We start from the raw sequence: 17,463 nt of genomic DNA on the forward strand, positions 1-17,463 counted from the left end.
GACATGTTGATGACGGACGGACAGACAGACAGACGGACTATAATACCATAATACGTCCCGTAAACGGGCGTATAAAAACGCTTGTTTGAGACCCTTTTTGGCCCCTAATTCCTGAATGGTTTGGACAATTACCCCAAAATGAATCCCAACCTTCAACTAGTGGTATTGAACCTTGTGGTACAACTTCAGAGTAATCAATATACTTATACACAAGTTATTGTCCTGAAACTAGAAAAATGCTTGTTTTGGGCCCCTTTTGGGCCCCTAATTCCTAAACAGTTGGGACCATCACCCCAAAAAACAATCCCAACCTTTCTTTAGAGGTATTGAACCTTTTGGTAAAATTTCATAGAGATCCATAAACTGAAACTTAAGTTATTGTCTGGGAACCAAATGTCTTCGGAAGACGACGATGATGCAGACGATGACGACGATGCAGACGACAATGACGCAGACGACGCCGACAATGACATGATAGCAACATACGACCCCAAAAATTTTTTGCGGTCGTATAAAAACACAAAGCGTGGATAGGTACTTGTACATCCCAACAACAAAGACACTTAGCACTGATCTGAGAGTACTCGCAGTTACTGACAGCTAGTTCAAAGCCAATAACAACTAATAAAACAAGAGTGCACACGCTGAAATGTCTCGCCTTCTTTACTAATCATTGATATTATGTTGATAGTCCTAAATATAAAGCTTTATTACAACTGTCACATAAACTTAACATTAACCAAGTAAACTAAACATTGACCAATGAACCATGAAAATGAGGTCAAGGTCAGATGAACCATGCTAGGCAGGCATGTACAGCTAACAATTCTTCCATACAACAAATATAGTTGACCTATTGCTTATAGTTTAAGAAAAACAGACGAAAACACAAAAACTTAACACTGAGCAATGAACCTTGAAAATGAGGTCAAGGTCAAATAAAACCTGCGTGACTGACATATAGATCATAAAATATTTCCATACACCAAATATAGTTGAACTATTGCATATAGTATTAGAAAAAAAGACCAAAACTCAAAAACTTAACTTTGACCACTGAACAATGAAAATGAGGTCAAGGTAAGATGACACCTGCCAGCTAGACATGTACACCTTACAATCAATCCATACACCAAATATAGCTGACCTATTGCATGCAGTATTAGAAAAAAGACCAAAACTCAAAAACTTAACTTTGACCACTGAACCATGAAAATGAGGTCAAGGTCAGATGACACCTGCCAGCTAGACATGTACACCTTACAGTCCTTCCATACAACCAATATACTAGACCTATTGCTTATAGTATCTGAGATATGGACTTGACCACGAAAACTTAACCTTGTTCACTGATCCATGAAATGAGGTCGAGGTCAAGTGAAAACTGTCTGACGGGCATGAGGACCTTGCAAGGTACGCACATACCAAATATAGTTATCCTATTACTTATAATAAGAGAGAATTTAACATTACAAAAAATCTGAACTTTTTTTTCAAGTAGTCACTGAACCATGAAAATGAGGTCAAAGACATTGGACATGTGACTGACGGAAACTTCGTAACATGAGGCATCCATATACAAAGTATGAAGCATCCAGGTCTTCCATCTTCTAAAATATAAAGCTTTTAAGAAGTTAGCTAACGCCGCCGCCGCTGCCGCCACCGCCGCCGGATCGCTATCCCTATGTCGAGCTTTCTGCGACAAAAGGCGCAGGCTCGACAAAAATCATGCATCTAAGACTAAATTATCAATCAGTACACATCCAATATCCAATGGATTTAGTGTAAAGATGTCATAAACAGTCAGAGAAAAACATGACCTTGTGCAATGCCAAGATACAGGTATCGCCAGATTGTAGAGCCATGAATGTGCATATGTATATACCAATAATATTTAGTTTGATTTTAATTTACTGATAACAAAATCAATATTAATTTCAATAAAAACAATATTCAAAGATCTAATTACAGTGTTGAATTGGTAAAAAAAAAACGAAAATACCAACACTCTACAAACACTACACTGAAAACTAACGACAGAGCAATTCAAGCCCATCAAAAACAAGGGGTGATCTCATTTCCTCAAAGAAGGCAGGTAGATTGTGCTTTACTATTGGCACCTGTTGTGTTGTGGTGAGTAGAAATCAGGTGAAGTTAAATTGAGTTATATGTCACAATCAAGACAAAGAGGACAGGATTGTGGCTAAAATGATTGGAACATATCCTTGTTATTAGTAAAATTTTGATGAAATGTTGTACAGGTTGAAGGAGTACCAGACATACTTCTGTTAAAAGTAGGTCATCTTGAATCTGTGTAGGTCTTCGTCTATTCTGGTTTTCTTAAGGTCAATTTCTTGAGTACTATAACTAATAGGTCAACTATACTGGTCTATAGAATAATTGTAAGGTGCACATGTCTGTCTGACAGGGTTCATCTTACCTTAATTCTATTTTCATTGTTCACCAAAACATTTAGGTTTCATGATAGGTGTAGTTTGGACTCTCAACCTACCATTCAATCATAATCAGTTAAGCAGGTGCACATTTCAGCAAGTCCTTTCTAGTAAACACCATATTTCATTTCTAATCTATTACTCTCAAACACCATAGACAGCAATCATGTATTTTGCTAATGAATAAGCACATGAAAATAAATCAAAGACTCAAATTGCAGGGTTTCTTAATCGATGGAGGATGGTCTATAATGAACATTACAAATATTTGAAAATGCAAAATGGGCCAAAAATCTTTAAACAGCTCCATAACTTCAATATGTGTGCAATCTTTTTGTGACGCTTCAAATATCTAAACTGTAGGAGGTGTTGATTACATAATAGGTACATGTACCGTCTTTTGAAATGTTTTGATGAATATGAATAAGTTTTCAAGTCTTGCCCAACTGCCTGTCACTGCTTATTCAGAGGGATTAAAAACTGTTAAAAAATAATCAACTAACAAAATCCTCTTCTATGCTGCATATTCTGAAATCCAATCGGCCTTTCATTCAATAAACTATAGTTTCCAATTTTATTAAACAAATATTTTTCAACAAGGTTAAAATGTTAAATTACAATTATGCATATGGGACATCTTTATAAAATATATATGTAGATATAATTAATATTATAAATATAATTATGATTGTAATAACTTCTATATACACAGTTTTGCTTTTGGAATAAAGTATTATTATGAATAGGTGTGCTTACACTGATTGATGCAGTAAACCTGCATCAATTAGAATAAAGCTGTAGAAATCCCTCCATAGTGTTTCTGATTCTGTTCTAACTATAATGCAGCTCTGAAGCATTTGTCCTTGACATATTATATTACTGGTAAAATTTTCACAAATATTTGTGGGAAAGAAATTTATATACATTAGAAGCTGGATATATATATATAAATTTTTTAACATCAATAATAATTATTTTCATCTTGAACAATTCTAGATTCAAATTTAATTATGAAAAACAAAAAAACTAAAATCTTCTATTTTAGCAATTCATCCTGAAACTGATGAAAATGACTGCATAGCTTTAAATGTCAAACTGATACATCTGTTTATTATCTTATTTGGAAACAATTGTTTTGAAACATGAAATGAAAAATCATAAATTTTAACTGTCATCTTCCTAAATGTCGCAAATGGAATAACCAATTTGATTCCAGATGACAAAATTCAATCACTATTGAACATATATTCAATATTTCTCTACATTACAATGCATTGGCACAAAATGAACACTAACAAATCACATATATGATAAAGGGTGCCATAGATAAATATAAGATCTATTTAATTTAATCACCTTCTTCCGACACATAACATATTGCTATATTGCACATGTATTGAACTACCATCTTCTCTAAATTTATGTAACCATTCTTGTAATGTGTAGTTAATCAATAGTTATTTACAACTCAACAACAACAAAAGTATAAATTGATTCATTAAAATGACAGACCTAATGAATGTTTCATCTTAAAAACAAAATTTGAAGGTTCAATTTCAAAGGTCCAGTTGTTTGTGGGAAGGGACCACTCAAAGTATTTTCAACTGAAATAGTTTTCTACAGTGGTTATTATTTGAATTTTGGTTGCAGCCAATACACATGAGTTTTCCTGTATGTTTCCAATGTCACAATGCTTTTGTTATGGTGTTAAAGTAACAGACAATTGTTCATTGACAGTACTTCCTAAACATGAACAGTTAGAATCGAATCGTTTTTATCAAATATTTTCTGTTTATTGCAATGACAAATATTTGTTTGGTTGCAGTAAGTAGTCATCTGATAAAGTATTACAATTATCCATCATTTCTATCATTCATCAAAACTTAAATCCAACAAATTGTTTCAGAGTTAATAATAAATAATTAGTACCTTCCCTAATGTCATGTTAATAGAACCAACAGAAAGTGGCTTCATTTTTGGGAACATTGTAAAAAATTGTGTACATAAATACCCTTATAAACATTCAACCGAAGTTTGGAACAGAATGCTCTGAATTTTTCTGAAGAAACTATTTGAATGTAATTCCCCACTATGCCCAACCAATATCTACATTCTTTGCAGTGTATTAAATTCTTCTATATACTAAGCCTATTTATTTTTAAAAAGATTTTCAAAATTTCTTTTCTCATACTGACCTGCCTTAATTAAACTCTGTTTTGTAGTAGAGATGTTAAGCAGGTTCATTGCATTTTATCATAAACTTACTTGCCTTAATAATCTATCTATAATAATGGATAATTTCTTGTTGATAATCATGGAACAGTAATCAAAATTCATAGAAACAAATGGCCAACATATCAACTCATTAGTCCCTGAGGATTCATTTTTAGCTATAATTACCGTTCCATGCAATGTGTAGCTTTCAATAAATCTTGTCATGGCAAAAAGTTTTCAAACAGCAAAACAAGCAGGGCAAGCAAAGTAGGTTTATAGCTAGTTAGATAGACATACTCAAAGGACTATTGCATAGACATTTTATCAAATCTCATATGTTGGCATTATTCATCATCTAAGCTATCAATTAAGTCATAAAAGTTTTGATTGTCATCCTATTATATACAAATTCAATTGTTCGATATACACACAGACTATATAGGGAATCTGCAGGATTTTCAACCAAGCATTGTATTATGCAAAAATTTATGAGACAGGACATAGAAAATACATTCATGTGACTTTTTTCATTGTCAAGGATTTATCTGCATTGGAATTAATGCAAATTCATCCCATGTTTTTAGAGTTGTTGCTAAAATTTGATTTGAACAAGTAAGTAATAAAATGATCATAAAAGATGATTATATTTAGACTTCATATAGCCTATGAAGTACCATTTCAGCAGGTAATCTTAGACATAATTCAGTCCTCAAATTATAAGCTAGATTAAAAAATAAATGCAGAAATTTAAGGTAAAAACATTACACTTAAAACGTTCAGTATTCAAGGAAGATTTCTCATGAAGCGCTTATTACATAATTGTTTTTCAAAGTATCTTTTATTTATAGTATACATAAAACAAAGCAAATTGAAAATAAAATTGTAGAAAATAAAGATGTAATATGAAAGTTAATTATGCAGATTCCCTATTATCTAATTGGTGTTAACATATAAAAGTAAAAATTATAAATTACAATTATAAATATAACCAACAATGCACCTTCTTTATAGGAAACGAACCTATAAATCATTTGGAAGAGTAAAAAATGTGGGTTTTGATAATGCAAAAAATTTCTCTCTTAAATAATGAAGACAAATAACTGTATTACCTTAAAAAAATCATCACGTTCGTTTCAATCAACAATTAATTATCATTATTCCCACTGTTCTGACTTTTATCATTTCACATTTGTTTTAATACTTCATGACTAACGAGTGTTGATTTGTGAGATTCCCAATCTAATACTGCTGCAAAGATTTACACATTTACAATATTGACATAATTTGTAGATAGATGGATTTCTTTATTTCTATTATTTTAAGACTATTATATTAGTATCTCTATTATTAGCTTGAGCTATATACCACTACATATACAAAAACCTATGTATTTGAATGCCTGAGAAAGAACGCAAAAAAATTTCAGACAAATAGTGTTTTAATGCCTCAAAAGAATTGCATAGATAATTAATTTGTCAAACCAAACAATGCCCACAAAACTCTCACTACAATGTATATATAATAAATACAGACAGTTTTTATAGGTTTGTAGATAAACAATTTTAAAAGAAAATAGTAACATTAAAACTGCTGTGATTTTTCCTTTTGTAAAAATATAATGCTCTTTAAAAAATCATAACAGGTAAAAAAGAGAGTTTTACCACTGTCTATAAAACTTCATCTGATTAGAATTAACTTAAAATATGAAACTATTGTTTGATTTTTTTTTTGATTTTTTTTTTCAAACATATAAACTTATTTTTGTATATTGATATAATAATGCATATCATAATCCCTGATAATATTATAAATAATGAATTTGATCAAACAGCATATAAGATTAAGCATCTGTACAGAAATACAATAGCTTCATAATAACCAGTTAATTTTGGAATGGTTTTTGCATTCATGGAATGTTAAAAGTTTAATGACAGAGTTTGCACCAATTCATAAAATAAGAAAACTTCCATATGAAAAATACTTCAACAACAAAATATATCAATAAAGTATTAACTTATTTTTCACAAATTTTCTTTATTTAACTATTACTGGTGTGATTTTGTCAACTATATCACCCACACTCCCCCCTCCCTTTTCCAATCCAAAATGTTTTTAAAAAAAGCATTTTATGATGTGTTTTGTTTAACTAAAGAACAATGGTACGCAATAAAAAATGATTGACCAATGGTGTATAACATGATATAATTGTCTCTACCGTACTGTACTGTATTTCTTTAAAATTTTCCATCATTTTATGATCAATTAACAATTAAAATCAGTATTACAATTAAATACAATCTGATTTTGGAAAAACTATATCATTAAATCAATGTTGCAGTCTGTACATTAATATAAATATTGCTGAAGGGACTCAACAAAATTCTAATAACCCTGCATAACTTTGAGTGTAGGGTTGATAAAGGGACTATTTTTTCTGATGGCGTCTACTTCTAGGTGTACCATTTCCATTTGCTGCTAAATTTTCCATAGAGGCAGATGCAGTTTCAGCTAACTTTCTGGTAAAAATTCTTTTACCTCCTGAAAAAAGAGACATAAAACAGAACTAATTTTTACTTCTACTATTCAATCAGTTTTAACTACCTAATTTGAAATTTCCTCACACACCTTCAAGTAAGTATCAAAAAGATTTTTTTCTAGTTAAAAATTGTTATTTGGATCTTGAGTCAAATTTGTTCATAATATCTCTGGAACAAAAAATGCTAAAATTAAAAAAATTGTCAGGCCCAAACTTTATCAAACAATCAGATTTCAAAACAGGTATCTAAATTTTCAGACCTAATTACTGTCTATAAAGTTTAATTGATCTAATCAAATCATATTTCATGAAATTTATTTCAGTAGCTAGTTTTGTGTCCTCTGAAATGGATATTATGCATCTATATTAATGCTACCCACAGTTGGAAAGATACTTTGTACTAGACTGACAGACTGAGCTGTTTCTTTTAAACATGCTAGTTCACAAGGTAACAGTCTGCAGGAAGACAAACCACCCCACCAAGACACATTATCCTGAGTCAGAGTCAACCAATCTTTACTTTTACTTCTTAATGCCTTTTGCAAAAGCACCAAATACCAATTTTAAAGACTTTGGTTTGACCCGTCAGGGGTTTGAACCCATGACCTCCAGCACTCAAGGCAATCATGCTACCCCAAGACCACTAAGGAAGTTTTCTTAGTTAGGGAATCACCCATAATTACAAAAATGCATCATTCCCAAAACACTAGTAACAGTTTGGCCCTTAACAGGAATTTTTCATTAAAATATTTTTTTTCAAATTTTCTACTCTCAACAACAGTGATGCCTTGTTTTAAATGGCAATTATTGCCATAATTTTTTTAAGAAGATGAAATATGATTTCCCACAAATAAGGTAATAAATTAATCAATTACAGGTCCTGGATTTTTCAGAATTTCTTTACTCAACTTTCTATCTGTTTTTTTTCATAGTAGTATTGCCAGCTATGTCTGATTGTAATAGTAGTATTAACCATGGTCATTTGTGTTCTCCAGTTGCTGTTCATCGACATATACCCTACCGGTTCATCTCCTTTTATATATATTTAAGAGAATATCAAACCATTTTTTTTAGAGTAGACATATAAAGGTGATTGTGGTGATGTTTGTTTCAAATTATTTCAGCGGCTTCAGTGAAAAATTTTAAAAAGTTAATGGATCATATACAGTAAGACACTGGATGCCAGTGAAGTCAATAGATTCAACAGCAAACAAGGTAAAAATTTGGAGACAAGTGATTTTTTAAGATATTAAAAATGAAAAAAATATTTCATAATTTAAAAAGTCTCTTTAAGGAATGCCTTGCACTCTTTAAGAAATATTCTGAAACAAGCTAAACCGGTTTTCTTCATTTCATCATGCTTTATAGGAAGAATACAAATATCGTTTATGTAAAGCATTGTAAAGATCATACATAAAGAAGTTTATCAGAAATATTCACAACAGAGAATTAAGGTTATGGAATTTTCTGAAGATGTTCTAAATTTGAAACTGATCAACAAAAGTAAACTTGAGGATAAAATAAAGACTATCAAGTCAAATGTTAAAGAATACAAAGTAATGCATAATTTCTTAAAATTGTAACAACAACAAATTAGCTGCAAAAGAATCATGCTGTATAACACCGAAGAAAAGGTAAACAAACAATATGTTTACCGACATGTTACCCTAACAATCAACATCTTCTTCCTCCATTACTGAAATAAAATCAAATCAATCAAATATTTTTCCACCAGAAGGCTTTTATTATAAAAGGAGTAGGGGCATTAAGGCCCGGTTTTGGCCCAAGAAAATTAAGTTTTTGAGGACTATTTCAAATTTGCATATTATGTTTGAAAATGAATAAAATCAAGAAAATTAATTACTATAAATGAAATACATAAGATTTTTGATGTTATGACGTCACAATTAGGTCATAGTATGCACTGATTTTATGAAAACAAGAAAATTGCAGAAATCATGCAGTTTTCCAACATTATGTCCATTGTGGAAACATCGTGCGCAGCCAGGAAACAACAAAATAATTTAAGAGAAGCTTTATTATAACTATTGACATACTCTCACCAAATATAAAGTTGTTTCTAGGATGCACACATACTTTTCCAATCTCATTTATACTTATAAAGTTGATGTAAAACAAGGAAAATCAAGATATTTTACAAATATACAAATTTTATCATGTTTTGTTGCCATAATAACTTGTTAACTGTGAAATTTGTTCTTATTTTATGAACACCTTGTATCAGAGTGTAGTTAGGACAAGAAGTAGGCCTGGTAATACCCCTTTTTGGCCCCAAAATATAGCATTTTTACAAATTTGTTAAAAATGTATATTTTTAGCTATTTATTGGAAAGTAAAATCTTTTGTTACATAAATATGGGCTGTTTTTTCACAATTTAATGCACATGCATCAGATACTAGCATCATTAACTCATGCAAAATTACTGAAATCTTCACAATTTTAGCTTTTGCACTAATTGTTAGATGTTTTTTGTCTAAAATGGAAGTGGCCGCACTTGGGTTCAGTCTTAATACATAACATATGTAAAGGTTGAGACTGAACACAAATGTGGCCACTTACATTATAGACAAAAATCATCTGAAAAGTGGCATATTTGATAGATTTTTCAAATTTAAGCTTGATTTTGAGCATCTTTAATGACCAAATCAGTTCAAATCTTGTACACATTTTGAGCGTCTTTAATGACCAAATCAGTTCAAATCTTGTACACATTTTGAGCGTCTTTAATGACCAAATCAGTTCAAATCTTGTACACATTTTGAGCGTCTTTAATGACCAAATCAGTTCAAATCTTGTACACATTTTGAGCGTCTTTAATGACCAAATCAGTTCAAATCTTGTACACATTTTGAGCGTCTTTATAATGACCAAATCAATTCAAATCTTGTACACATTTTGAGCATCTTTATGACCAAATCAGTTCAAATCTTGTACACATTTTGAGCGTCTTTAATGACCAAATCAATTCAAATCTTGTACACATTTTGAGCATCTCTATAATGACCAAATCAGTTCAAATCTTGTACACAAACTAATTGAATCGACTGAAGTAGACATTTAAGTGTTTAAAAAGTTTCAAGAATCTTACATCAGATGTACTTCAAATTTAAGGCCAAAATTAGCCCTTACCAGTCCTTCTCCGTTAAGAATATGTATGGTAACTTTTCTATTTGCACCAATATTGGGGCCAAAAATAATGGCCTTATCGCACCTACTCGCTTTAAAGTTTCTCACAGTTACTTAAGTTTGGAATATTTTCAGTTCCCAATTCACATCTACTGATAACTTCAAGATTTATAACTAGCAAAAAGAGGGTATCCCCAATCACCGTAAACTATATCTATGGCAATTAAATACATTTACACTTTCCTAAAAGCTTAAAAAATCTTTTATGAATTTCATGCAACATGCAACTTATATGTAATTAGTAGTTCAGAGGATCATTATTTTTTAGTATTCAGTGATTTATATAATTTTAAATTCTAACTGAAACAAAACTTATAGCTTTCTTTCATCAAAGGGGAAGGGGGTCAATTTGTTTTTAAAGAGTAAAATATGTATTTTAAATGTAATACAGCATTGATAATACACATAATCTATATTCTGTGTTAAGGGGAAGAATATCTAAAAATGAAAAATCTTAATGTTTTTCAGCTAAAATTCAAAAACTAAAACATTACAGTTATTTGCTATTAACAAAATAATAACAAAAGATATACAGGCGCTATTAAACCGTTATTTTGAAACCACAACAATCTTTATTATACAATACAATCCTGGAAATATCAACAGATTAGTTTCTACCTTATAAAAGCAACCACAAACAGCCAGCATCTATCTATAACCTGTCAACCTACTCATGACCACATAATTTAATGTCTATAAATTAAGTTTGATACTTGAAACTTATACAAAATTTCTTTGCAAGTAGTTAATTCCACTCAATTTCAGGAGCTATTTGAATAAAGAAGACATCATTGGATGTATGTATCGAATTCAGAATGCAATTTCTTAGTATTGGGATACTCACCTAGTTGCATTAATAAAAATCTCACAATAATTAATCATTTTTGACAGCAGCATAAAACCAGAATGATTTTCTTTCTGGTTAGAGTATACATCTATTATATTAAAGTGGTAAAGGTTGACAGGCAACATAGGCTTTAAAACATATATTAATATACTTTATAAGGTGTTTATACTAACAAATCTGTAATTCTAACTTATTTCTGGAATTTAGACTTGGATAGAACTAGAAAGAAGATAGGAAAAAAAGGAAAGATTTATATAAGAAAGGTATATACATATAGAAATAGTAATTACAGTGTTACTATATATATAATATATTATATCAAGTTTTAATATTAGTCTGTTGTAAATGTTGAGAATCCAAGGTAAAAAAAATAAAATTTCCTACTGTATTTTTGTACACAATACATATATTTTGGGTAATGCATCATCAAACAAATTTAGAAATCATATAATTGCTGGTACTTTCTCCCAAAATAATAAAGACAGTTGTTTTCATGGAAAAATTTGACCTTAGCCCAAATTTTAATGAACCACCTTAGCCCTGATTTAAGTGGGCCAATTTCATTCATTAAAATTTAGGCTAAGGTTGTTCATTCAAATTTATGCTAAGGTCGTTCATTAAAATTTGGACTTAGGTCATTTGTTTCCATAAAAACAAAAAAATTCACATACTGAGAACCAAATAGTCATGTTGGATAATTATTGAATCAGTTTTATACTGTTGAAGTATTGACAAATATTTATAACCAAGAAAAATTTACTGGCAGACTATAAAGATTAATACTGCAATTTTCATCCAAAATGACTTTTCTAGGATCGTGGAACACACATCATCTGTCGATCTGGAATATGTCATACTGATCTGGTTATTCCAGTTTCAGACATAAACCATACTGGTCTTGTAATTTTAACTGTTATTAAGTATAATCCAGTATATGTTTTACTGGAAGAAGCATAATTGCTCCTACTATATGCATAAGGTATCTTACTAAATTATTCGTATTTTCAAGATCATACTGATATTACCAAGTATCTGCAATTTTACATCATTCAGTTTCAATTACACTGGCTGTTCAAGTAAAAATCTGGCAATTAATTATTATCAATTTTGTGCTAATATTTCCAAGGATCAGGATATTTTTGTGGTCATTAGAAAGTTTTTCTGTAAATTAAAACTTGTATAGTCTCACAAAATTATCCCGATTCTTGGAAATACTAGCACAGGATAATTCACTGTCAGGTAAAATTATCAGCTTAAATATAGATATTGGAAATTATCAATATTTTTTTATTTCTACAAACATTAGTATTTTCTAGAATTAGCCAGTATTTGTAAAATTGGAAAATATATATATTTTGTATTTACAAAAGTGAATAATTAAATTTATGGGTGTATGGATACAATACTAACACTATAGGAAGAACTTATTTAATACTGGTATATTGAAAACAATACAGTTAAACTTATACATAATACTAGTTATTCTTATATGGAATTATCCTACAGCATCATTTATATAAGACATTCAATATGTATCTGAAATTTTAAATTTGGAATTTCATAGGGTAGTTGAATACAATACCTTGTTCTGTAGTTTCTCTTTGGGCAATGTTCCCAGAAAGTATGCGACCTTGTCCCAACTGGCCCAATTTCTCTTTTTTCTTCGTTCTTACTTTCTGTAGTTTCCTTAGTAAATATGCTTTATCTTTCCCTTCCTGAAATTTCATAACCCTCAAGATAATAAATTGTAATTGTACATGAATTTTTTATAAACAAAAATGAAAATGCTTTACTATTTTTTTTTTTTTAGCTTTATATCAAAGTTTAATTATAAATCATACATAAATGCCTAAAAAACATAATAAAACATCAACATCTGTCTGAAATGATGACTATATTATAACAAATTTAAGTGTATTCATTTTATCACAAGTGGGTTTTTTCTCATGAAATCTAACAATTAAAATAGATAGTAGGTTATATCTATATGCACATGACTTTATAAAGTATTTTAATCATAAGTTTTTTGTCATCTAATTACTAACCATAGTTAATTGATGTCTAAGTAATGTAACCATTTCTTTATGTCCCACCATCACAATTCTCATATAGTATGTACCCACACTGCAATACAAGAATAGATGACATATCTACAAGATCATTTTTGTCATGAAAATATGAAGGCAAACAAAAATTTCAATGCAGTTATTATTTCAGTGTATTTAATAAACTGAAATTATCTAACAGTTCATTTTAATAACATCTTAACAATACAAGAATTTACAATATTTGTATGTACTTGAGATATTGTGATGTACTGTTTACATCTTTATTAATATTTTTTAACAAGATTTATAAATTGTTCCTTGACCAAACACATCTGGGTTTTTTTCATATATCTAGACCTATTCTATCTATTATCATGTTTAACAGATTCTTGCGGAAAGTAATGGCTTAAACCTAAGACCTGAAATATATAATGCTGATTTAGAACATGTCTATCAAACTGTTATCCAGTGCTGCTATTGTCTGTATGTACATCTATGTTTATATCCTTGTGCTCAATCATGATAAAAAGACATTTTGCAAAACATAAATTATATTTGTTTTGATAAATATTATACCAGAGTATGACTAAAACTCCCGCTATAACTCCAGGTGACGATATAACTTTAACAATCTCATGTAACACTTTATAATCATCCTTCCAACTCTCTACCAAGTTAGTTACTACATCATATGCTTTATCCTCTCCTCTAAAGGGTCCACAATCATTACTTGGGGTAATTCTGTAAAACGAAAATCTTGAAAATTAGATGGTCTAGTGAGAGATTCAATGGTGTCAGGTTTGACAACTGCTTTGAGTAAAAATTTATCTGTTTAAGTTATAAACTGAGACCACAGAATTTTTACACAGCCTAATAAGGTTATCGTCTGCTATAAAACCTTTTCCATTATAACAATGAGAAGGATATTGTGAAAGAAAATATTTTCATGTTTCATACGCATAAATGTATACATGAACTATTCAGAATCTTCATCAAACATGGTTTTTATAGCTTGCTGTTCGGTGTGAGCCAAGGCTTCGTGTTGAAGGCCGTACTTTGACCTATAATTGTTAACTTTTTATTCATTGTGACTTGGGTGGAGAGTTGTCTCATTGGCACTCATACCACATCTTCTTATTTATATTTACCTAAGCCTGTATTTCCTCTTTTATTTGAATGCCTTTTCAGTGAAGAAGGAGATACAATCAAACCTGGATATGAATGTCATCCAGGTAATCAGATCAGAGAAAACTGACCTGATACAAGAAGTGACCTTTGAATTAAGGTTCAAAATGCATAGGTATAACTTAAGTGAGGAAAGAAAAGGTGACCTGAAAAGACAGGTTTTCTCTTAATAGAGGTGATCTTTATAGCAGTTTTGACTGTATTTAAATAAAATAACTTTTTTATACTTACGTAATTATGCTCACTGCAACAGCAACAGTTGTCAATAAAAAGAAGAAAAACAGAAATCCAAGAAATATAGTATGTGTTCTGGAAGCCCTCCATGCCTTGGACGATGGTCTACAGTTCTGTAGGACACTTACCTAGAAAAACAAATAATATATTCATAAGTATATAAAGTAAATGTTCCTGTTCCAACTTATGTAAATACTAAAACCTAAGATATTTTTTTAATTTCAATAACTCAAGGAACAATATACTTTGAACTATAAAGGCCAATTGTTTCAAATTAGTCAGAATATCAATCTGTTTAATAGCTATCTGTCAACTGTACATACTAAAAAATTAATTTGTACAGACACCTGTCTATCGTTGAAGACCAAATTTTGACCTCTTGATGTCTGGATGATTTTTGTTTGCGTTGTTAGGTTGCTGTCTCATAAGTTATACCTGAAAACTCCTGTTATTCACGAAAGATAGGTTTCGATATGACGTCATTTGAGTTTGAGTTATTTCCCTTGACTGCTATGTTAGAGGGTATACTTGTTGATTTTCTTACCTGACTAACCAAACTGAAACATGTGGTACAAACAAGTCTGATAAGTGATCATTACTTCATCATAGTAATGAATTTAGCAAGGATAAAAGAAATTGAAATTGTTCAGAATACAACTTTTTCTTTACTCTGGAGGTCAGTATAAGTCAAATTCGGCTGATTTATGAAGAAATTGGAGCATGTTGACCTCCAGCATAACCACAAAAGTGAAATATCTCTTGCTCAATTTGCATTAATCAAAAACTTTCTATATCCAATAAAGAAGTTAGTGTTATACAGTAATTACTTATAATACTTGAGTATTATTTTTATATATTTTATGGCCAAAGTAGTCTTAAACTATATCCAAGTTTTTAATCCATTGGAAGGTGGAAGAACTAATTATTAAAAATTTTAAATAAAAACATAAATGAGCCAGATTTTTGTTTTTCTAATTCTGACCAAGAAATATTTTTGCTATGATCTCCCTTGGATTGAGGACGTGTTGAAAATTTGAGCTCGTCAAAAATTTTAAAATTTTGAAATTTGAGTGAAATATTCAGGAGATAATACAGTTATAGTTATTTTATCAAGGAGAAATGATTTGGAGTAAGTTGGTTGAAACAAACCCAGAATTAATTGACACTTTTGTAGACCCATTAAGTCAAGAAAAAGCATTTGATTTCATGCAGAAAGTAATGGCGGCAACCCCATTGACACCAGTCGATATTAATATAAACTCTAGAAAAACAGTTATAGCTACACAAGCAACCCTAGAACACCACCCTACCCCGAGAAAACGCTCTCTGTCACAGTCAGATGATGATGATGTTGCGAAGACTTCGAAATGTAAGAAAAGTAGAAATGATAGTGACATTGTCCACCACCCCCCTTTTTCTAACGACAACGAACAATTGGTGAATATGATATGCAAATTGGCAACCAGTTTAGACACCATGTCAGATAGACTTGAAAGACGAATTAGTGATATAGAGGGGAATATAGAGCGTAAATTGACAGCAAAATTTAATACTGTAATTACGGACCGGGTACAGAAAGATGTCAAACAGGTTCGTGATGAGATAAGTGATCTAAAAGATAAATATGAACAAATTGATAAAACCTTTAATGAGATAGTGTCAAAAAAACAAAGCACTACCGCCGAAAAATCTGTGGAACGTAAATTTGACATAGTGGTAAAAAATCTTCCAATAAACCCTAGGGAAAATTCACACGACACCGCCTTGAAGTTAAATTTAGAAACAATGGTCAAGGACGTTTTGAAACTACAAAATGTAAACATCAAAAGTGTGTCGCGCAAAGCGAGTTATATTGAAGGTAAACCAGGAGTAGTCATAGTGTCACTGGGGGATTTTGAAAGTAAACAAAAGATAATGAAAGCAAAAAAACTCTTGAAAGATAAAATGAAATATAAGGATGTATATATTGAAAACTTTTTAACAAACGAGAAGAGAATACTCGATGCTAACAATAGAAGACTGCTAAAAGCTGTCGGAAAAGACATGGAATTCACCTCAGTGGCTGGGCAAATAAGAAAAAGACAACAAGCACATCAACAAAATAAAAACAAAGACCATAACACACAGGTGAACACAACAAGAGAGACTTGTAGACCCCAGCGTAACACTACACATACTGACATGAACAATGGTTTTAGGAAAAATGATTTTAATGGGGGATCTTTTAATGGAAATTATGGTGACCGATATCATGGCAGTCGAGGCCGAGCTCGTGGTAGGCATTATTAATATAAATGCGGGTTATGGAACATTAATGGTTGGTCTAAATATGCAAATAGCGATAAAAATATTTTAATAAATGACTGCATTACAAAACTAGATCTTCATATGATTGGGATAACTGAATCTCATCTTTTGAAAAATAATATTAATAAAATTGACAATTACAAATGGTATGGAAATAATCGTAGTCATATCCATACCCGAGCGAAAACTGGATCAGGAGGCGTCGGTCTTTTAGTTAAAGAAGAATTACTATGTTCACTTAACATAAATGTTGAAGATAAATCCACAGATGGAATAATATGGGTAAAGTTCAGCGATAAAACAAATAATAGAAATATATTCTATGTGTGTGTTACATATTTACCACCTGAATTTTCAGCTAGATCTACTAATGTACATGATTTTTTCCACACCCTTATGTCACAAATATATTCTATCCCCAATGGATATCC

At 30.7% G+C, this 17,463-nt stretch overlaps 1 protein-coding gene across 5 annotated transcripts in view; it reads right to left on the minus strand.

Moving 5' to 3' along the window:
* The window catches only part of LOC127709190 (transmembrane channel-like protein 5), a 293,058-nt gene that overhangs the window by 250,285 nt on the left and 25,310 nt on the right, over positions 1–17,463 (minus strand). For 2 of the 5 annotated variants that reach the window (XM_052214587.1, XM_052214588.1), the window contains exons 15-19: positions 14,723–14,853; positions 13,883–14,047; positions 13,304–13,382; positions 12,841–12,973; positions 3,014–7,205 (exon numbers count right to left, since the gene is read on the minus strand). In XM_052214587.1, the coding sequence (XP_052070547.1) occupies positions 7,093–7,205; positions 12,841–12,973; positions 13,304–13,382; positions 13,883–14,047; positions 14,723–14,853 (621 nt within the window). In that variant the 3' untranslated portion in view covers positions 3,014–7,092. The other 3 variants (XM_052214589.1, XR_007985539.1, XM_052214590.1) reach the window with 3 other exon arrangements.

The sequence above is a fragment of the Mytilus californianus genome, unplaced genomic scaffold, assembly GCF_021869535.1.
Source record: "Mytilus californianus isolate M0D057914Y unplaced genomic scaffold, xbMytCali1.0.p SCAF_7, whole genome shotgun sequence".
Taxonomy (NCBI): Eukaryota; Metazoa; Mollusca; class Bivalvia; order Mytilida; family Mytilidae; genus Mytilus; species Mytilus californianus.